The following is a 23,196-nucleotide window of genomic DNA, read 5'->3' on the forward strand; positions in this document are numbered from 1 at the left end:
TCCAAACTATGATAGCATCTTTAGCATGCAACCCTTGACAGAGCTGACAAATATTGCATTATTTATTCACCGTTTTCTGCGTCTAGTTCTGGAAAGCGTTTTTTTAACCATGATAAATAAATTCCTAAAGCGTCGTTATTTTCTTATATCGCTTTGACCCCCCGTGTGGAATTTTCATCCCAACTGGCAGGGTCAAATGTAACAATTCTTGGGTTTAAAGTGAAATTATACTGAATGTGTTTTACATTTGTTCAAATTACCACCTGGCATTGATTTACCAGACTTCTGAGTTACTGACCACAGTACAAATATATGTTTCTAAAACATTTTCTTTTAAAATTAAGTATTTCTGAAAAATGGTACTTTCGCCCCTGCTCTTCCCTACTTCTCTGCCTTTGTTGTGATGCACAACTGTTGCATTGCTTAATTTATTTTAATTATCTTAAATAATGAAGATATATGAAGAGTTTGGTTCCAAAATGCAATAAATCCATTTTGATAAATTTCGGTAAAAACGTGTTTTCTATACCAAGAAAGTGACAAGATGAAAACCACTATTTTCTGTTACAAACTTTCCCATAGCATCTTTAGCTTATAAAAACATAAAAAATTCAAATCCATAACTTGATTTTCAAAGATTTATAATAAAAACGAATTATTTTTTCCACAAAATGCAATAAATCCATGACGTTTTTTTTTTTCAAAATGCTATAAATCTATTCAATCAATGTATAAATGTGCATTCATCTTTGCCATGATATATTCATTTAGTTGAACAGTGATATACACTGATAAAAAATAAACATTATGCACTCTAAAAAATGCTGGGTTGTTTTTAACTATTGTCACTATTGGACAGAACACACTGCTGGGTTGGAGTGACCCAACTGCTGGGTTGTTTTAACCCAACTGCTGGGTTGTTTCAAGATGGTTGATTGACAATAGCCAAGCAGTTGGGTTGAAACGGCCCGGCGGTTGGGTCATTTTAACCCGGCAGTTTTTAGAGTGTGGCATTAATCAAAACACTTACTTTGTCATATTAAGATCACTGTCATCACTGGTTATACTTGACGCCGTTGCTTAGCATTTTTCACAGCGATCAGCTGTAAAATGTTTTGGTTCTGCTCGATTTTCGTTTACTTTGTTTTACTCAATGTAAAGTTATTCATAAGATCCCCTGGGCTCAATGTGTTAGCATGAGAAACTTGATGCTGTCGGGAGATAAGCACCAGTCTCCCGAGTGCTTAGCATAAATTATTAGATGTTTTACATCACAGAAAACAACCACAGGTTTATCAATGCCATTAAAGTATTATTTTGTTTTGTTTGTTGATCACGAAGTACAAAGTAGATGAGGAAAAGAACTCCGTGTACTCAGCGCGCCGCCATGTTTGTTTACATTGCGTGAATGGTGCGCTGTAATTTCTGGAATGGATTTATTGCGTTCTGTAAAAAAGGAGGAGTGGCGTTTATCGCATTTTGGGAAAAAAGAAGAAAAGATGACAGAATAACACGGCGGATATTGGATTTTGCGTAAAATTAATTATTTACTTACCTGACCTGATATAAGACTGATTTTGGCAGTAACTCGTTTTTTAAAAAAATGGTGTTTATTGCGTTTTGGAACCAAACTCTTCATATATTTATTTGTGTTGCTGTTTCTAAAGCCTCAGGCACAAATTGGTTATTCTTTTTTATGCGACACATTTTATGAATGCAGTACATTTTGACTTCGTATTTCACGTATCTTAAATTAGTTACCACTTTTAAAATAAAATGCACATTTCCTCTGTGTTAAGAATGGGGTAAGTGTTGTGGACTCCTCCGTTGCTGGACTGGGTGGCTGCCCTTATGCAAAAGGGGCTTCTGGGAATGTTGCAACAGAGGATTTAGTCTATATGCTGAATGGACTAGGAATCCATACTGTAAGTACAACATGACTATGTCAGATTTATTGCTTACTTTCTGTCAAGTTTTACCGTGTTAACATTGGATGAATCTAAAAAACCTGTCAAGGTCCACACATGAGGGAGAGGTACTAACCTGAGAGTCATAATAGTGCACATTTTGTGTGTCCCGTTTATTTGATGCACCTATTTTTGGCTGTAGAGCTCTTTAGTAACTGATAAGATAAATTAGGTGTAAATGGAAAATGGAATAATAGAAATGTTAAGGTACTAGGAATTTCCAGAAACAGGATTTTAGGAATTGAAATGCTACATTTTAAAATGAAATGATAAAAAGTATTTATTTGTTGTACTTGTATTTCATTTATGCTCATTTTACAGTTTTTTTTGGTTGCTTAAACACATTTCTTGAAACTATGCCTCATTCTCAAAACAGTAAACACAAATCCATAACATCTCACCCAATTCTTAAAACATCCTAATTTCAGGTCAAAATGAAGCTCTACACTTAAAACCATTTACTCTTACTGAAAAACCAAACTTTTCTCTCAGACATCACACACAAGCTTTTTAACCCACACGCACTTTTCTGTAAACACATGTATGATGCGAAAATAAATCCATCGAGTGAAATACCATAGTGAACATGGCTGTGAACAACTTTTGCAGATTATGTGAGGTAAATCGGACCAGAGCTAGTTGAACACTCTCCTTGCAGCGTCTTTCCACTCACGTCTAAGTGGAGGAACCCCCTCACTCCTCCCAAACTCAGAAACTCTTCCACCAGACAACCCTAACTAGGGCTGCACGATTCATGCTAAGATGTGAATCACTATTTTTCTCCATGGGAATTGAGATAACAATTCTCTCATCCGATTCTCTTTTTTTTACAAAAACATTTATTATGCACTTAACTAAAAAAATGTGCTACAAGACTTTCAGTTGTAATAATGTGTCTTAAGTCACTTTTCCTTATTTTAGACCCCTTAAACTTAAGAGTAATTTCAAATTTGTTAGTACAAAAAGCACAGGTGCTATTTAACAGCTATCAAACTGGCCAACCTTAAAACTTTAAAAACACTAATCCTTTAAAGGGGACATTCCATGAAAATCAGACTTTTTCCATGTTTAAGTGCTATAATCGGGTCCCCAGTGCTTCCACCAACCCAGAAAACATGAAAAATAGCAACCCTGTAACTTTGTTTTGGTAAGGCTCTCTCTGCATGCATGTGAATATATAGGTCATGCGGATTTCGCTCCCCCCATGACGTAGGTAAGGGATCTTATTATAAAGATCCCGCCCCTTCAACTGCGCTATCCAACCATGACGCTACCTTGAGTGCAAGCGACAGAGAGAAAGTATGGCTAACAGCATGACGCGTTTGTATTCCCTCAAATACAAACAGGAGCCTACAATCTTATAACTTGTAGTTTTAATAATCTTTCTACGTTTAATCATTTAGAACGTTAATTCACGTTATCTTAGTGCGAGAGAGAGAGAGAAAGAGAGAGAGAGCGAACAAACAGAGAGAGAGAGAGAGCAACGCGACGGTTCGCTTTCAAGTATGTTGTTTAATATGTTTCTCTGAAGTTTATATGAATGAACACGAGGATTAATGTACTGCATGAGACAGAATGAGAGAACAAAGCCTATTCACTATCATATCATAAATATGTTGTTTAATGTTTCTCTCAAGTTTCAAATGAATACGAAGAGTTATAAGACAGAGAGTGAGAGACTGACAGAAACGCGAATGTGTTCAACCACAATAAACTTAAACTTTAGAGAAACAGATCAAATGATATGTTTAAGCATTAAACGTGCTGTTTTATTACAGATCATTTAAATGTGCTTGTGTGGTTTGGTCAAAAAGTAAACTTCTGAGTGTTTGTGGAAGTGTAATTTATTGTAACATGCTGAAAATCAATGTGCCTGTTTAAAACACTATGAGACCTAAAAGTCTTTATTTTTATTCCACAATGTTCCCCATCTGCTGATAAACATGTATTTGGTATGCATAAAACAGATGATTGACTTTTTAAACTTGTTCAAATATATAATGCTTAACATCACTCACTAACTTCTTTCGTGAGAGAATCTTCCTCGATCCTCTGTCTTCTCTACAGCGCGAGCACTTGAGACTCTGCCCACCTGAGCAGCTCGTTTGGATTTAAAGGGATACACACAAAAACGGTGCATTTTTGCTCGGCCCCATAAAGTGCCTATTTTAACATGCCACAATAAATTACCTATAGGGTATTTTGAGCTAAAACTTCACATATGTACTCTGGGGACATCAAAGATTTATTTAATATCTTAAAAACGTCTTCTGGAATGTCCCCTTTAAAAGACTAATGATCGACATTTTGAGGCATCAGAGAGAAACGCAGACATGTTACAATGTTCCCCTCGTGCTAAAAACCCTTTCTAATGGGGAACTTGTGGCGATGACACAGGCCGTTTCTCAATCTGAAGGCTGCAGCCTCTGGAGGTCGCATTTCTAAGATGCGCATCATAAAGACAGAATATTAACAATGAACGTTATAAAGTTCACTACTATTTTTTGTTAATCATAAATTGGTGTAGTATGTTTATGATTTGTAATGCACCCGTTAACGCAAATGAACCAAGCTTGATGACGTATGCAGCCTGCAAATGGGACCTCTGGAGGCTGCAGTCTTCCGATTAGAAACATCCGGAGGTAACTCATTTCCTTGCCTTCTTTCGGAACTAATGTTGTTGCAATGTCACTTTCTCCGTCGCCAGCAGTATTTTTCACAATGACGCTCGTTTATCCACTCTTTTTGTGAAAATTGCCGCTCCAAATCCACCAAGTAAACAAATGTGTTTAGGTCTGCCGCCTTGTTATACGTCACGCGAGTGACAGCGGAATGCTGCAAATGAGATGAGAGAAATGATCGGGTCGGATTGGTGAATGAATAGACCCCTTCACGGTTCACGCCACAGGCAGTTTCCACTGCGCATGTCAGGGTCAGAAAAGCCATTACAGCAGATAGAGTTGCGTATTATTCGGTATCGTCAAAAATGCCTACTTACGTCGTGGGTTGTGAAAATCGCACCAGGTCTTTCGTTAAGTTTTCGCGATTCATGCCGAATCTCAAAAACAAAAAAATACAACATCTGCAGCTGCAAGCAATTAACGTGCAGACTGGAACAATGCAAATATCAAAGAGGCTTGTGTTTGTTGTGTTCACTTAATTTGAGGTAAGTCATAATTTTTCAGCCCTGTTAGATAACATTATAAAGCCTGGATGGTATGAACAGTTTGACCCCATGCTGCACGCGCACCCGATAGTCATTCAATGTTTACAAACTTTGAAGGGGTCTATAGGGTTTGGTTTTATCCTGTATGAGTGTGTGTTAGCAGGTTTGACTGATATTATAGCATCTTGGATTGTAATGTAAATACGTGAATGCAGCATCTGAATACAGGGAAATACTGTATATGCAAGTGAATCGCCGTAATTTAGAATGAAGATTGCGTTTATGTATGAATTGAGATCGTGATTTTTTTCCCCTCTCCCTCCTCCTTCACCGTGTCCTCCTCCTCTCCCTCCTCCTCTCCCTCCTCCTCTCATTCCTCTTCTGCCGCCGCCTCCTCCTCCTCGACCTATTCCTTCATTTCTCTGTGGATCCATTGTTCCAAAGCTCAGTGAATGGATTCAGACCCTTTTATATATCATTAAAGGATCTGATTGATGTGTGTTCAATTTTGACTCTTAGTGTTTCCACCTTGGTAATTGTTTGCTAGTTGAGCCTAAGCTGTGCTGACTTGAGTGAACAGTATTGAATTGCTAAGGCTTTCCATATGACCACATGGTGTAAGCACTGAGAAATTAGTTTTGCAGTAATAGTTCACCAAATCGGACTCGTGTTAAAGCAGGAGAATAGTCTTTCTAGTTTAGCAAAATGGGTGTCCTTTTTGGAAAATGGCATTATGATTTTGAAATTTTAGTTCAAAAGCCTGGTTACATTGTTTTAGCAGTCGAGAAAAACTGTAAAAGATCTTATTTCATGTAAAATATAGATTGGTAAAAATAGCACATGCAATCTGCAGTGCAGTTGAAACCTCTGCTTTGATCCACTGTTTCTGTGTTTCAGGGAGTGGACCTGCCCAAACTGTTGGATGCTGGCTCGTACATCTGTCGCTCACTCAAAAGAAGGACAAATTCAAAAGTAGCTCAGGCTTCCTGTAAGCTTTGAAACAAGTGATTTAAGGCATCATTGTGCCTGATATGATAAAAGCAACTGTTGCCCCTTAAAATGAAGTAAATCAGTTGATTTAGTACATGTCTGCAATAAAAAGTATATGTCAGTACAGGACTCAACAGACCTCCTGCTGAACAGTGGCAGCCGGTGACTTCTTTTTCGAGGGCGCTCAATGCAAAGTTTGTCACAACATGTATGTAGCCCATCGTGTGTGGTTCATAATTTCAAAGTATGTGTTGTTTTGCATGTCGAGTGATCCTATGTTCATCACATGTCTTGTCAAAATAAGTGCCTGCTGCAGACGTGTCTAGGGGGTTTATGATAAAAGAGATGCTCGCGTTTGCCAGATACTCGCATAATCTCATGCGTAATCAGAGTTTACTGTTAAGGGAGTGTCTTGCGTTTATTTTGTGAACGTGAGGATCTCTTTTGTCATGAACTGTTTTGACGTGTGTGCAGCAGGCACTTACAGTGAGGAAAAAAGTATTTGAACACCCTGCTATTTTGCACGTTCTCCAGGGCTCGCAAAATTTCAAAATTCCTGGTAGCCCTTTGGGCAGGCACTCTTCAGTTTTTGGTAGCCCGAATAAAAAAAATACATTACTGTTAATGTAGAATATTGAGACAAAACATCTATCAAAACACAAATAACACATACAATTACAATCATCAGTACAAATATTCTTCTAACCGAAGTGAAATATCTATAAACTTCAGATTCTGAATCTGAAATATTAACTAAGGTCACATATAAGAAAATGCCACTTGACTTAGTGGGCATAGCACAGGGTTCCTCAATTAGTTTTACCACGGGCCAAATTTTGCCAATACAAAGCCAATAGGGCTTCTAACCACAATGTTTAATGTGCTATTCTTGTTGTTGTTTTGATGCTGTTGTTTTTTAACAAACAAAAAATAGATTTCCATGTAAACCAACTGTTCCTGCTCATCCCCACACCAGATATACTCACAATTTAAAAGTGGTTAGTGGGTCTCGCACTTGGATATCATGGAGGGGTCTGAAATTGTCATTGTAGGTGCATGTCTACTGTGAGAGACATAATCTAAAAAAAATCCAGAAATCACAATCTATTTATTTGTATGATACAGCTGCAAATAAAAAACATGTGATGCACATAGGATCACTCTACGTGCAGAACACATATTTTGAAAACACAAGCAACACACACGACACTCCGGACACTAATTTTGAATTTGCCCCACTCGGATTAGCAGTCACGAGCCGCCGCTGCTGTCCTCGTGACCCAACATCTCCCAATATTCACAATCAGGCAAGCCCAAACTAATAATGCATTGATTGTTTATGACAAAATACCTTTGGTGTCTTTAATGTGTATATTTTTATCAAATTAAGTGTTTTATATCTTGCTGGAATAGGATATGTATATGATGCCTAATACTTTTAAAATATTAAAAAAATATATGATTGATTTCATAAAATTGATGTCATAAAATGTTATGAATAAAACAAACATCTTTTTTGGTGTAACATAATTAAAGTGAATGTAGACTTGCCATTTGTCAAGTTGGTAAAATCACATTTTATTATTTCTTCACAGCAAAATCACTGGTGTTAAAATAACACCCACGGTGTCAAATTTAACACTGACAAAGTGTGTATATGTGTCCACACTACACTGTGTTAATTTAGTCAAAAGTGTAGTGTTAATTTAACAACACCCATTATATGTTAATTCAACACTCAATAGTGTTAAATTTTACACTTTGTTCAACACTTTTCATTGTTGTTTCCACACTACACTGGTGTTGGCACACAAATACAGTGTTAAAAATTAACACTCCTAATTTAAGGTCAACACCAGTGTAATGTGAATTCAACAATGTTAAGTGTTAAAATACTGAGTAATAGCCACTTTTGTTGCTAATGGGTTGTTTCTATAAAAGACAAATGACAAGAAATATTGCAAAACCTCTTTTTATTAAAAGTACATCACATTTAATATTTACATTGATACACACAACACTTTGCATTTAACACTGCTTATTTAAATACCTCAGCTACAATTAGAAACAGAATACAATATGGAATAATGAAAATTATCTTACACCACAGCGCAGTGACATGAAAACCACTTATTATAAAGTCTTTAATAAATCAAATGAGAGTTAAAAAAAATTAGCCACCCTACTCAAAACTTGAATATTAAAATACACTGCAATTACCTTACTGGCAGGCAGAAATGCTTATCCTTCACAATACTAAAGATTTTTCCATAACAAAACAGACATTTCAATTCAAAAGACGTTTAATTTTTCTTAAATACGTTCCAACCTGGTATTAAGTTCTGTAGTTGTTTTACTCATGATGTAGTGGGAGGCTGCATCAGTGGTCTTCATCATGCAGGGAATGGCGTTTTGGTCCAGAATGATGCAAAAACTCTGGATGAAACTTCTGTTCCCAACGCAGAGCAGGCAGGGCTGTGCTGATCCATCCACCTCAAAGCATGGATTGATGCTCATCACCTAAGAGTGTTTTAAAAGAGTGTATTTGATGAATGTATTTATGAACTTGTATGCATTTACATGGGGTGAACAATGCAAGCAAACTACCAAAAAAACCGTACACAGCACAATCAGTAGCTTCAGTTGCACATTGACCCCCTCTCCAGTCTTTCTTCCTTTCACAAATGAAGGCAAGAGGTGAATGAGCCAGGGAAGAGCTGCCACATCACTGTCCCATCCTAGCAAAACAGAATTTAAACACCATGAGTATACAGTTAAACTTTAAAACCGTAAAAGTAGCAAACCCATGTACACTTACCATATTTAAACTATTGTTGACCAGACAGAAGGTCATCCATATCTTCATCAGGACGTAGTCTGCAATTATCCTTTAATTGTTGTATTCAATTCAATTCAATTTTATTTATATAGCGCTTTTCACAATACTCAATTGTTTCAAAGCAGCTTTACATTAATAAAAGCAGTAAAAGCACAGAAAAACGACAGATAGCATAACATAATACACAATAGCATAAGCAGTCAAATTTGCTGCGGCTATGACGCGACATTATGAGCGAGCATATTACTAATGTAACGTCGAGAAGAAGAAGCTAAGTTAAGCCCAAGCAGGCTACCTCCCCGGGGTAAAAAACCCCCTAGGAGAAAAAAAACAAAAACCCCGGGTTGTTTAGCCGAGGAAATAAAAATAAAAATCCTAGGAGGGAAAAACCCTTGGGAGATATACATGTATATACACACATATTAACGGATAAGGAGCTTAAGCAGAGATTAAGCAGAGATTAAGCGGATATTAAGCGGATATTAAGCGGGTCCTGCCGGTGGTCGTTGGTCAGGCATCAGCTGGGCATCACATTGAAGGACGACCAGTAGATCAGAGGTGTGCCGACTTTCACATCTACCGGAACTGGGTCTGTTTGTCCCATTGTCCTCAGGGTCAATGGGACCCAGGGACGAGACAGGGAGAGAAAAACAAAATCATATTAGCGTAGGGGCCGTTCACATGTAATGCAAGTGTCACACAGTGATGTGGTTGAATCAGCTTAGTTTCAGACAGACTAACTATTGCAGCATAATTATATTATCCACAGTTGAGGATTTTGCAAATTGGGGGCCCACTGCGACGGTATATATGGTAACTAAGGGTCACCTTCCGGTCTTTAAGAGAAAATGAAACCTGTCGACCCGTTTGACTAAGGCCTGTAACCCCACTGTCGTCGTTAATGCAGGTTCAGTGGCAAACGGGTCTATATTGCATACTATTTACAAGATCACGAAAAAACGCCAACATCGCAACCTGACCATACGTGTCAACCCGTTTGACTAAGGCTGGAAGCCCCACTGTCGTCGTTAATGCAGGTTCAGTGGCAAACGGGTCTGTATGGCATACTATTCGCAATAGAAAGAAAGCGCCAAAATCACAAACCAACCATACGTGCCAACCCGTTTGACTAAGGCCAAAAGCCCCACTGTCGTCGTTAATGCAGGTTCAGTGGCAAACGGGTCTGTATGGCATACTATTTGCAATACAAAGAAAGCGCCAAAATCACAACCCAACCATACGTGCCAACCCGTTTGACTAAGGCTGGAGGCCCCACTGTCGTCGTTAATGCAGGTTCAGTGGCAAACGGGTTTGTATGGCATACTATTCACAAGAACACGAAAGTTCCAAAATCGCAATCCGACTATAGGTTAAGATAAGATTTTTATTTATTTATTTGGTTGATCTGTGTTATGACCGCGAGTGCTTTGTTTTGTACAGATAACTATTTCGAGTTAAGTACTTTTACTAGACAAATTATGCGAATGCTTTGTTGAAGAGAAAAGTTTTAAGTCTAGATTTAAAATTATCGACTGTGTCTGATTCTCGGACATCGGTTGGTAAATCATTCCAGAGCTTAGGGGCTAAGTAGGAAAATGACCTTCCACTTTTAGACACTTTTGATAGTCTAGGGATAATCAAGAGACCAGAATTTTGCGACCGTAGTGTGCGTGATGGATTGTATTCTGATAGTAATTCTCTAAGATATGAGGGTGCTAGGCCATTTAAAGCTTTGTAGGTGATTAGTGATATTTTAAATTGTATGCGATATTTAACTGGTAGCCAGTGTAAAGATGCCAGAATTGGGCTTATGTGGTCATATTTTTTAGATCGAGTAAGTACCCTTGCGGAAGCGTTTTGAACTAGCTGAAGCTTGTTTACTTGATTTGCATGGCATCCCCCGAGTAGCGAGTTACAATAGTCTATTCTAGAGGTCATAAAAGCATGGATAAGCTTCTCTGCGTCAGATGTAGACAGTATATGGCGTATTTTCGAGATATTTCTAAGATGGAAGAATGCTGTGCGGCAGACGTTGGCGATATGACTATCGAAGGATAAGTTGCTGTCGAACATCACACCTAAGTTCCTAACCGTGGAAGATGGCACCACAGTGCAGCCATCTATGTGCAACTTGTAATCTGACATATTATGTTTGTAGCGATTCGGTTCAATAATAAGTATCTCTGTCTTATTGGAGTTCAGCTTAAGAAAGTTATGTGCCATCCAGTCACTAACATCGCTAAGGCAGTCTGTTAGCTTAGAAAACGTGTGTGTTTCGCTGGGATGTGAGGAGATGTAAAGCTGGGTATCATCCGCATAGCAGTGAAAACTTATGTTATGTTTCCTGATAATGTCTCCTAGAGGTAACATGTATAACGAGAACAGGATAGGACCTAAAACCGATCCCTGCGGTACACCGTATTTAACCAGGGAGTGATATGACTCTTCCTCGTTTACATAAACAAAGTGATAGCGATTGGTTAGATACGACCTAAACCAGGCTAGCGCCTGACCACTGATACCAACATAGTTTTCTAGTCTATTGAGTAAGATTGTATGATCTATTGTGTCAAAGGCTGCACTAAGGTCTAATAATATAAGAATTGAGATTTCACCACGATCGGATGTTAATAGGAGGTCATTTGTAACTCTAAGCAACGCTGTCTCTGTGCTATGGTGGGGCCTGAATCCTGATTGGAACTTTTCATATGTACTATTATTTGTCAAGAATGTGCGTAACTGGCTTGCCACTACCTTTTCTAATATTTTCGAAAGAAAAGGTAGATTTGAGATTGGTCTAAAGTTATTAAGCTCTCCCTGATCAAGCTGCGTTTTTTTAATCAGCGGTTTAATAACTGCTAGTTTGAAAGCTGTTGGAACATATCCTATTTCTAGCGATGAGTTAAAGATATTTAGAACCGGGGTTGACACTACAGGGAATACCTCTTTAAGCAGTTTTGTGGGAACGGGGTCTAATATACAGGATGATGATTTGGATGATGTAACTAGTCTAGAGAGCTCATCTATTGTAGTAGGTTTAAATGAATCAAGATGTTCGTATGGTAGTCTAGTGTTAAGTGAACTAACGGGTTGAGTGGTGGCTGCCTGGGTAGCTACGATGTTTTCCCTTATAGACGTAATTTTGTTAGAAAAGAAGTTCATGAAGTCATCACTATTGTGTTGAAGTTTACTATTGGTTTCTGTTTGTTCTTTATTTCTAGTCAGTTTTGCAACCGTGCTGAAGAGGAAACGAGGGTTATTATGATTCTCATTTATAAGCCTGCTAAGATAGGTAGATCTGGCGGTTTTAATAGCCTGTCTGTATTGTTTAACACTCTCTTTCCATGCTGCACGCCATACCTCTAACTTTGTGCTTCTATAATTTCTTTCCATTTTCCTAGTTGCCTTTTTGAGTGCTGCGGTGTGATGATCATACCATGGAGCTGGCGGTTTTTCTTTGATTCTCTTTTTTCGAATGGGAGCAACGGCATCCAATGTGTTAGAACAGACATTGTTTAGGTTTTCTATTACAATATCTAGATCATCAGAGTTATCTGCTACATGTTTAATTTGGGACAGGTCTGGAAGAGTGCTAATAAATCTATCTTTAGTGGTGGAAATTATTGTTCTGGCTAATCTGTAGCATGTTGTGGATTGAGTGATCCTATCTAGAGGTACAGTGTATGACACAAGGTAATGGTCAGAAACTGCATCACTCTGAGGTGTTATTTTGATGTCATTAATATTGAGCCCGAGTGACAGAATTAAGTCTAATGTGTGCTTACGAGTATGCGTTGGCCCTGTCACGTTTTGTCTAATATTGAGAGAATTTAGAACATCCATAAATGCACGTCCTAGTGCATCTTTTGGGTTATCCACATGAATATTAAAATCACCAACGATAAGAGCTTTATCTACAGTGACTACAAGCTCAGACAGGAAATCTGCTATTTCTTTAAGTAAATCTGCATGGTGGCCCGGAGGTCTATATATTGTAGCTAAGGCAAAAGAGAGCTGTTTGTGGTTACGATCGGTTATTTCCATATTTAACAACATTAGTTCGAATGATTTAAATTTTACTTCAGATTTTTGGTTTACTTTAAAAATTTTGTTGTATATTGTAGCTACACCACCCCCTCTCCCCTTTAATCGAGGTTCGTGTTTATAATAATAGTCTTGTGGGGTGGATTCGTTTAAACTAATGTAGTCGTCTGCTTTAAGCCAGGTTTCTGTTAAACAGAGTGCATCTAAGTTTTGGTCTGTAACTATTTCATTGACAATAGGTTCTTTATTGGTAAGCGATCTAATGTTAAGAAGGCCGAATTTTAATATTCGAGGTTCATCTGTTAAAGTATTGTTGTCTAATTTTATATTAATCAGATTTGTACCAGATGTGGCAAGCGGTGCTCTGTATTTATTTGTTCGGGGAACAGATACAGTTGAAATGTGTTGATATTCTGGTAAAATTGACTCGAAGTGCTGGGCTATAAGTGATCTTGACATATCACGGCAGCTAACAGATGGACGGTTAAGCCGATCCGTCTGTTGCCTGACTTGTACCCTGGATAGTCAGACTGTATTCGAAGTAAGACTATTGGTCAGATTTATAGAGAGAATCGCACTTCCTTCCTGAGATGGATGGAGGCCATCTCTCTTTAGCAGGTCAGGTCTCCCCCGAAAATGCTTCCAATTGTCTATAAACCCTACGTTATGCTGAGGGCACCATTTTGACATCCAGTCGTGAAGAGACAATAATCTACTGTAAGTTTCATCCCCCCGGTAGGCGGGGAGGGGACCAGAGCATATTACGTTGTCTGACATTGTTTTAGCAATTTCACATATCTCTTTAATATTTTCTTTGGTGATCTCCGTCTGGTGGAGTCTGGTGTCATTCGTGCCGGTGTTAATAACAATTTTAGAAAACTTACGCTGAGAATTAGCCAGCACTTTAAGTTTTGATCTAATGTCTGAAGAACTGGCTCCCGGTATACAATCGACTATGGTGGCTGGTGCCTCAATGTTTGCGTTCCTAAGTATCGAATCTCCAATGACCAAGGCACTTTTAACAGACGTCTCAGTCGGTGTGTTGCTTAGAATATCGAACCTGTTTGAAATTACCAGGGGGGTCTTGGGTGGGCACCGGAAACGACTTTGCCGCCTGACAGTCACCCAGTTAGTCGGCCCCCTTGACTCAGATCTGGACCCGAGCTATGTGTATTACGTTTAACACTAGGCGCACCGAAACAGTGTTTGTAGCATTAGCGGTATTAGCGTTTGTAGCATTAGCGGTATTAACGTTTGTAGCATTAGCGGTATTAGCGTTTGTAGCATTAGCGGTATTAGCGTTTGTAACATTAGCGGTATTAGCGTTTGTAGCATTAGCGGTATTAGCGTTTGTAGCATTAGCGGTATTAGCGTTTGTAGCATTAGCGGTATTAGCGTTTGTAGCATTAGCGGTATTAGCGTTTGTAGCATTAGCGGTATTGCTGTCATCAACTAGCGTTTGGATGCGCGCTTCTAGTTCTGCAATCTTCTCCGTCAGCCTTACTACTTCAATACACTTAGCACAAGTAAACCCCTCTGTGCTGATGGAAGAAGCTAAACTGTACATGTGGCAAGTAATGCAGGTTACAATAACAAGCGGAGTCTTACCGCTTTCATGTTGGGTGATGGCGTCTTCGGTCACCTGGACGCGGTCCGTGAAGCTACATCGCGAGGGAAGCTCACTCGCAGCACGCCCCGATCGCCTGCGGACGTCTGTAGCCAGTGTGATGTGAGGCAAGCTGAATCTGCGACGGCCGGGCAGCGGCTCCTCCACGGCTTCCCGATCGCTTTCATTCTGGGCGATGGCGTCTCCGTTCCCTCGAGCGCAGTCCGTGAAGCTGCACCGCCTAGGGTGTTTTCTTTTTGCACTTCTCGGTCGCTTGTGGATGTCTGGAGCCTGGGTGAACTGGGCGCTGTACTTCGCGTAGGATCTGCGATAACCGGGTATCAACTGCTCCACAGCTTCCCGCTCAGGTGAGGACAGGTCTGAATAGCATACAGTGGATGAGTCCGCCATTAGATCGGCTGTTTGTTGATGCTAGCGGGCTATATGCTAACACTGGGTGTTTAGCAGTGATAAATCGTTTCACGTGGTAGTACTGCTCAATAGTCGTCACGGTAAAGTATTCTTGAGATAAACGAATATGTTATATTATATAAATAGGAACAAGGTAGTCAGAAAATAGGATTTGGATGATAAACTCGACGGAGCTCTGATGCACGACGCTCACTCTGACTCTCACTCTGACGTGTTGAGTGTCCCTGCTGAAAAAACCAGCTAAAACCAGCTTAAGCTGGTCAAGCTGGTTTTAGCTGGTCTCCAGCCTGGTCATAGCTGGTCTCCCAGCCTGGTCATAGCTGGTGTATCATGCTGGTTTAAGAGGGGTTTTGGCGACAATTTTTAGCTGGTCAGGCTGGTTTTAGCTGGTCAGGCTGGTCTTAGCTGGTCAGGATGGCTGGTCTTAGCTGGTCAGGCTGGTTTTAGCTGGTCAGGCTGGTTTTAGCTGGTTTAAGCTGGCCAGGCTGGTCTTAGCTGGTCAGGCTGGTTTAAGCTGGTCAGGCTGGTCTTAGCTGGCCAGGCTGGTTTTAGCTGGTCAGGATGGCTGGTTTTAGCTGGCCAGGCTGGATTTAGCTGGTTTAAGCTGGTCAGGTGGCTGGTCTTAGCTGGTCAGGCTGGTTTTCGCTGGTCAGGCTGGTTTAAGATGGCCAGGCTGGTTTAAGCTGGTCAGGCTGGTCTTAGCTGGCCAGGGTGGTTTTAGCTGGTCAGAATGGCTGGTCTTAGCTGGCCAGGCTGGTTTTAGCTGGTTTAGGTTGGTCTTAGCTTCTCAGCCTGCATTTCAAAGTTGAATCAACGTTGAATTACCTTTTGGTTTTGCAATGTGAATCAAAGTTGACTTCACGTTGTTTCAATTTTGATTTCACAACATTTCAATGTTGTTTCAACGTCACACTTTCAACATAGGTGAATCAAGGTTGATATCGCAAAGCAGTTTTAACACACTTTTTAACACTAAATAAAGATTTTACTTTAAATTTCAATACTCACCAAATGATTTGCTGTACAAATCATGTTTTAGTGTAATTATTACAAGAATGCAACTTGCTGCTCATTACCTACAGTACAACCCCATCCATAAAACTAAACACCTAAAGTAGGTAAAGTTTGAATGTGAACGATGGCATGTGCCTACCCTTTCTAAATAAACATGAAAGCAGCTGTTAAAATTGATCTTTTATAGATAAAAACTAATTCTTTCAAACAGTTAGGTTTCCAGTTAGTAGTGCGGAAGTGGAATATTCCAAATACAGAATAAAAACATAAAATATGAAAACAAAATAATATTTAAAAGTCATTTTATTCATCTGAATAGAAAAAAATTTATAGGAAAACTGCAAATATGAATTTTGTTGTAGGTTTAGCTCACAGTCTTCTTATGGCCACCAACACCCTTCCATTCTGGCTCATACTGTACTTAAAACCCGATGAAAGCATCTAAAGAGAAAACAAAAGTTATTTCATTTTCAAAAATGATGTATTTTTAGCCCATGTATAAAAAAATCTTGTTATTGCACATCAGGGTGTGTGTGTGTTCTTTAATGGTCTGTCTAGAAACAAAGCATAGCCATCTGATGAAGGAAGAAAGCTGTTGTGTTTACGGTGACAATAAGCTTCAATCAAGATCACCTACAGTGCATTCAGAAAGTATTCAGGGTAGACCCCTTTCACATTTAAATGTTAAGGTTGTTGCATGATACTGTAATTGTTTAGATATTTTCCTCATAAATCTACAATACATACCCCATGACAAAGTAAAAACTGAATTTTAGAAACTGCAAATGTATGAAAAAATAAATATTATATTTACATTATACATATCATTTGCATCAATATCTGCAATATAGCTCAGCTGCCTCCAATTTCTCTTGATGGTTGCTGATGGGTTCTGATGAACACATGAAGATATTTTGAGGAATGTCTGTAACCAAACTGACCGGAAGCACCATTGACTTCCATAGTAGAATAAAAGAATACTATAGAAGTGAATGGTGCTTCTGATCGCTTTGGTTAAAAATAAATCCAGGAGTTGCAAAGATTGCTGTGTCATACCCATAAAGACCGGAGGCTGTAACTGCTACTTCAAAAGGTGCTTCAATTAAAGGGACACTTCACCCATTTGCATTAAGCTTTGTATGGTTAGAACCCCAGTCATGTTTTCGAATGGTGGTGCATCATTTCCTTAGTTGTGGTTGAGACAGGAGAAATACAGATTTCAGTGTTTCACTTCCTTCTTTCAATGATGTAAAAATCATAATTTTGCATCATTGAAAGAAGGAAGTCCAATATCTTTATTGAGGGGTAGAGACTACAAACACCCCTTTTCTCGGTCAAATAGGCACCAAATACAAAATGTATGTTACATTTCCACTACAAATATGACACACTTTCAATAAAGATTAATGTTTCTACGGGTGAAATGCTCCTTTAAGTACTGAGTAAAGGGTCGGAATACTTAGGTCATATCAACTTTAAACCCCCCCCCCCCCCCCAAGAGATGCTGAACAGAGCAAACATTGAGTGGTTGCTTTACGTGTGGGTCAAACAGCCTTTGGTGCAGTCCCTTACCAATAAAAGCTAAGATGGACTCCAGACCTTCTGGACTGTCTGTGAGAGACTTCAAACTCGTCCAGACCAACAAGGCATCTTGTTAGCAGACATCTCGACCTGATGAAAAAATTTGATTAGATGATGGTCTGGTCCTATTTTTTAATATATGTTTTACAAACTTACCACAGGTGATCTGGCAAAGCAAAGACTTATAAACAGCATCTTCCCAAATCTCCTCTTCAGGCTCATCTTAGCTATCATTGCGTTTGATAAAGTTCAGAAAAAGAAAAACATATTTCATTAGTATACAATCATAAATGTAATGTTTTGGTTAGAAATACAAAAAACTGTGGCCCAAGTACAACTTTGAAAGAAATAAAGAATGTTTACATTATTTGTCATGGTACACTGTCACTTCATTACTTTTTGAGTGGTACAGATTGGGCATCTGGAAAGACACATGACTTCACCTCTGTGTATTTTATCACACTTCTTCAAATTGCATGGTAATCTGCCAACAATATAAAACACATAAAATAAAAAACAAATAATGGCCCCTTTTCAAAAGAAATATAAATTGTGAAATACAAAACATTGTATCTTGTTATTATGATTAGTAGAATTTGACCTGAATACAAAACAAATACTAAATGCATTGTAATGTTGTAGGGTAGATGCTTCAAAAATAAATTGTAAATGATTGATTTCTATTACAACATGCTAGCTTGGTGGTGCGTTCCAATGGTGGGTGGTAGCTCATGGACATAGCCATCATTTAAAAAATTATGATTAAAACCATAATACATAAAGATAGAAAATAATGCTGTTATGTACACCACCACAAAGACCAATTTTATATGTCAACATGAAGCTCTCTAAAACTTATGTCAACATCCACTCTGAACTATGAATTAACTTTTGTCTCTGTCTATTGAAAACAAAGGATTTGAAATATGTAAGCCTACATACTGTAGAAGGAATATTGACATACAAAATAAATGAATTGCTGTGCTGAACAATAACCATTGTATCCTAAATTATTTTCTTATATTTTCCTAATGACAATGATAAACCAGATATGCACTTTTTGAGCACTTATGTTTTGGATGCAATAATACTTACTCTTCAGCCAATGGAAAACATCAAAACACAACAAGAAAATGACCTGTAAAGAAAAGTGAACATAAATATACAATAGTTATTAATCCAGAATTGATGGCTTCTGTTTAAATTCTTAACAGTTTTAACAGGCTAACGTCACTGTAAACTGTGTGCCCGTACTGTAAGTTAAATAACCTTACATTTACGCGTTAAACCCTACATTTAAATAACTTGCGTTATAATTAACTAAACAATGTCAAATACATTTGAAAAACGAGGATAACACATATTTATAGAAGGTAAGAAAGACAAATAAAAGATCTTTACTACATTAGCTCAGATGCGTCACGAGCTCAGTCAAACCACTGTATCAACATTCAACATTAAAGTTCAGAATATTTGAGTCATATCGAATTAACTGTTACTAAAAACAAAACAAACATAACTGTGAACTTATTTTAATGACGTAACCAGGAATTAATAAAAACTAGTGATGTTACCGGTGACACCGAAGCTCCGAAGCGTGTGTCAAAAAAAAACGAACCGATTTTCATTGAAGCTTTGTATCGAAGCTTGATTCGTTCTGGCAAAATCACGTGACCAATGACGTCCGAAGCTTCGTTTCACACACACCCACGTGACTGCTTCGTTATCTGATTCAAATGTTTAGAATTGTGCGATGCGCGGCGCGCCCTCATGGGTTGTATTGGAGTATTGCATTACACGGAATCGATTACTGTATAGTGAGTTTATGATATATATAGAATATATTAGTAGTAAAAAGCCTTTTCTGCACCACTTAATACCATGATATATTTTTTTATTGGTTCACACTTTATACTTTTGAGACAACGTCTATCCTTAATTTGTTATTTTTGTTTGAAGTACCATTCGCATGAAATGGAACATGCTTTGGTCATGTATTTAATATAGTGTTACATTTATTTATGAATCTATCCTTAATTTGTCAATCCATTAAGTTTTGCTTTTATAATTAAATTAATACGTTGTTTGGTTGTGGAACATGTTGTGAAACAGCACTTTCACCAGCAGAGGTCCTCATTGAGCTCTGATTTGAAAAGCTTCGAGTAATGAACCTTTTCCCGATACAATTGGGTTGAAAGCTTCACTGCTTCAAGAAAGCTTCACTTCGCCATCACTAATAAAAACTTACCTTAGAATTTGCCATATAAATGAAAACTGTCGCCTGAGGTAAACGGTTAAAATCCACTTTGAACTCACGAGGACGGAGGCGCGCGCCCGCAAATACGTGTGTTCGACTTCTTGCTGCGCTGACAGGTTGATAACGTCAATGTACCGCGAGAGTGTAATTCTTGACTCGCTCTCGCGATACATTGACGTCATCAACGTATGATGTCGGTTCTCGCAGCGCAGCATGAAGTCGAACATGACTAATCATAACCATAGCTAATAACACATAACAAAAGACAACATGTTAAAAAAACTATAAAGATGGTAAAAACGATGTCCCACAACCAGACGGAACTGAAAATAAGAACTTGTTTAACAATAAATATTTCTTCTATTAAAATTAACAGAAATGTTGTGCTTTTAAAACATAGCTTTTTAGATCTTCATCCGGGGGTGGGTTCAATTATTTCATAAACAGGCATGCACATTTTGTTCTAAATGGACAGAGCTTTATAAAAAAATAAAAGAAATGTTTTTATTATAATAAAAGTGTAGTAACTGGTTTTTGATTTAACAACAACAATAAACATAAAAAAATTATCTGCTAAGATAATAACAACCAATGATAATTATTTTAATAATTTAATAATAACTTATTTTAAAAATAAAATATTTTAAAAAATTATTAGGCCCTACTATGGCAAACTAATGGGGGCAAGCTAAAAAATATGGGGCATGTGTGGGTTTTCTGTGGGCATGCCCACTAAAAACCCCCATGGGGCTCAAAAGGGAAAAGTCATAAGGAGCCTGCTCGCCCTGCCCATATGGGCCCTGTGTGGGGCGCAGTTGGGATGTGGTGTGAGTTTGCCCTGTCCACACTGTCCCACAGTAAACCCCACAGTGGGCCCGCATGGGCATGCTTTGCTTACAAAAGGCTGAGGGAGCTGTCTGTGGCACTGTATAAAGAAAGCCGAGAAAAGGTTGGATGTTATTACATTATTAATGGTATTCTTAAAATTTATATTTCAAACGTTATATTTTAGACATTGTGATGAAAATATACTAAAAATAAAACAACCATAATAATGCTTACAAAAATAGCCTAATCCATCTCCTGAATTCATCACATGGAAATCACATGGCCCACCAGTGTTAAAATCAATGTAATAGTAAACATAAAATATTTGTAGCTTCTTAAACTTTATATAATATGAGCAACCTAGAAAAATATTTACCAAAAAGGCACTTGTTTTGAAAGGGAAAAATAAAGATACAAAGATGATTTATTTGCATGTGTCTAATATATTTTTAACTTGATCAATTACTTTTGTTAAATTTTAAAAATATAAGTATTTTCATAAAATGAGTTTTTACATTTTTATCTAAAGGATTCACAAATTAAAATGTCATAAAACAGACCAGCCTGGGAGATCAGCTTGACCAGCATGGCCAGGCTGGGAGACCACCTTGACCAGGCTGGGAGACCAGCTTGACCAGCCTGGCCAGGCTGGGAGACCAGCTTGACCAACCTGGCCAGCCTGGGAGACCACCTTGACCAGGCTGGGAGACCAGCTTGACCAGCCTGGCCAGGCTGGGAGACCAGCTTGACCAACCTGGCCAGCCTGGGAGACCACCTTGACCAGGCTGGGAGACCAGCTTGACCAGCCTGGCCAGGCTGGGAGACCAGCTTGACCAACCTGGCCAGCCTGGGAGACCACCTTGACCAGGCTGGGAGACCAGCTTGACCAGCCTGGCCAGGCTGGGAGACCAGCTTGACCAACCTGGCCAGCCTGGGAGACCAGCTTGACCAACCTGGCCAGCCTGGGAGACCAGCTTGACCAGCCTGGGAGACCAGCTTGACCAGCCTGGCCAGGCTGGGAGACCAGCTAAAACCAGCTATTTCCATCTTAAACCAGCTAAAACCAGCTTGACCAGCTTAAGCTGGTTTTAGCTGTTTTTTTCAGCAGGGGTGTGATGCTAAAATTTGCTAAAAAAAAGTGTGTTTCATCCCTATGTTGTCTCAGATGATGATGATGTGTTTGTCCTGTGTGTCCTGTATGTTGGCTATTCGGCAATACATCGCCTCAGCATATTTCTGCAGATTTTCAAAGACAAAAAGAGTCAAGAAAATACCAAAAAGGGTGCAGTTTTAACAGTTATTTGAATCAAAATCATCTCAGTATAACAAATCATGTTAGAGACAGTGTACAGTACTAATGTACTCTGTGTACTCGCATAACTAGTTGGTAAGCTGTTATCCTCCAAACTGGGTTAAGGAATAACAGTTCAGAATTCATGGGTATGCCGTATTCAAATATAGCCTGGTAGGGTCCTATCACAAAAAAATGACAATAAAGACTCTGAAAACTCAACATTCTTTTTATATTAAAAACAGCACTCAAGACAATATGAATCTTCATTTATACATTTCCAAATTAGTAATCAATTTAATTGCTATTTAATATGATATCAATAGCAAAACGATGTATGAGAAGATAATATATTTTTTATTAAAGTTGGCAGCAGGTCATGTGACTTTCTTGCCAGATTAATAACCATAATATGTACAAAACTATACTAAAAAGATTGGTTAACTGTTCAGTTATGTCAAATAAAATGATTTACATAAATATATAAACGTACCTTCTGTAATGAATTTATATAAGTATTAGCAGTCGTTTCTCATTGGAAGTCATCCATGTCAGGTCTTCTTTAATAAACTGCCTTAAAAACAGCATCTCTTCTGAATGATTTGAAGCACTCAGTGTGTACTTTCACCAAACTAGCATCTATAATGACAGAAAAACAAATGTTCGCCATACACGTTTTACACTTTCGTATGTATTTGCCATTTGCATCTGTCTGACATCTAGCGCCACGAAAAGCTTACAACACACAATGCATCCAATCCAGCAATCTGTGCATACAAATGATGACATATAGTGAGGTTTTGTTTTGGTAAAATGAATTGTTGGTTTGGTGATATTTTCCCTGTTTGCATACATCTTGGAAAAACACATGGCAATGCGGTTGCGGTTTTCTCCGTGTTTTTCAGTAATTTGAATAATTAACCGATATCCGTGCACTCGCGTGCATGTAAACGACCTCGTTAACTCACGGTATCTAGCCTATATGATTACCTCATAACGAGCATCATATGGTGAATAAACGAGCTTTCATTTAACTTAATTTCATACCTTCAATTTGTAGTGCATGTCGCGTTTTATCATGATTCAATTCTTTCATTCATGTCTCCTGTTAATATTATCCTTCTTGGTTCAAACTTTTAGCTAGCAGTTTAACTTTATACTAAACTAACAAGGGAACAACG

The 23,196-nt window shown here is 38.4% G+C and overlaps 1 protein-coding gene and 2 long non-coding RNA genes across 4 annotated transcripts in view; 1 reads left to right on the forward strand and 2 right to left on the reverse strand.

Annotated features, from left to right (window-relative positions):
* The window catches only part of hmgcl (3-hydroxy-3-methylglutaryl-CoA lyase), a 75,744-nt gene extending 68,086 nt beyond the window's left edge, over positions 1-7,658 (forward strand). Inside the window, exons 7-8 of the mRNA XM_055172776.2 lie at positions 1,800-1,925; positions 6,031-7,658. Coding sequence (XP_055028751.1) covers positions 1,800-1,925; positions 6,031-6,132 — 228 coding nt within the window. The 3' untranslated portion in view covers positions 6,133-7,658. The remainder of the gene's footprint in view (positions 1-1,799; positions 1,926-6,030) is intronic.
* Positions 7,659-8,109: 451 nt separating this feature from the next.
* On the reverse strand, positions 8,110-10,956 carry LOC129417901 (uncharacterized). The gene is made up of 3 exons (XR_008635895.2): positions 8,942-10,956; positions 8,745-8,861; positions 8,110-8,643 (listed from the first exon to the last, which is right to left on the reverse strand). It is a non-coding gene; the product is annotated as an uncharacterized lncRNA (long non-coding RNA).
* Positions 10,957-16,343: 5,387 nt separating this feature from the next.
* Positions 16,344-21,297, reverse strand: LOC129417904 (uncharacterized). Of its 2 annotated transcripts, none has more exons than XR_008635899.2 (6): positions 19,888-21,297; positions 18,735-18,777; positions 18,003-18,123; positions 17,796-17,866; positions 17,631-17,729; positions 16,344-16,499 (listed from the first exon to the last, which is right to left on the reverse strand). It is a non-coding gene; the product is annotated as an uncharacterized lncRNA (long non-coding RNA). The 2 variants fall into 2 exon arrangements; XR_008635897.2 differs by lacking the exon at positions 19,888-21,297 and adding an exon at positions 19,214-19,301.
* Between the last annotated feature and the right edge of the window lie 1,899 nt (positions 21,298-23,196).

This window comes from Misgurnus anguillicaudatus, chromosome 7 (assembly GCF_027580225.2).
Source record: "Misgurnus anguillicaudatus chromosome 7, ASM2758022v2, whole genome shotgun sequence".
NCBI classification, from domain to species: Eukaryota; Metazoa; Chordata; class Actinopteri; order Cypriniformes; family Cobitidae; genus Misgurnus; species Misgurnus anguillicaudatus.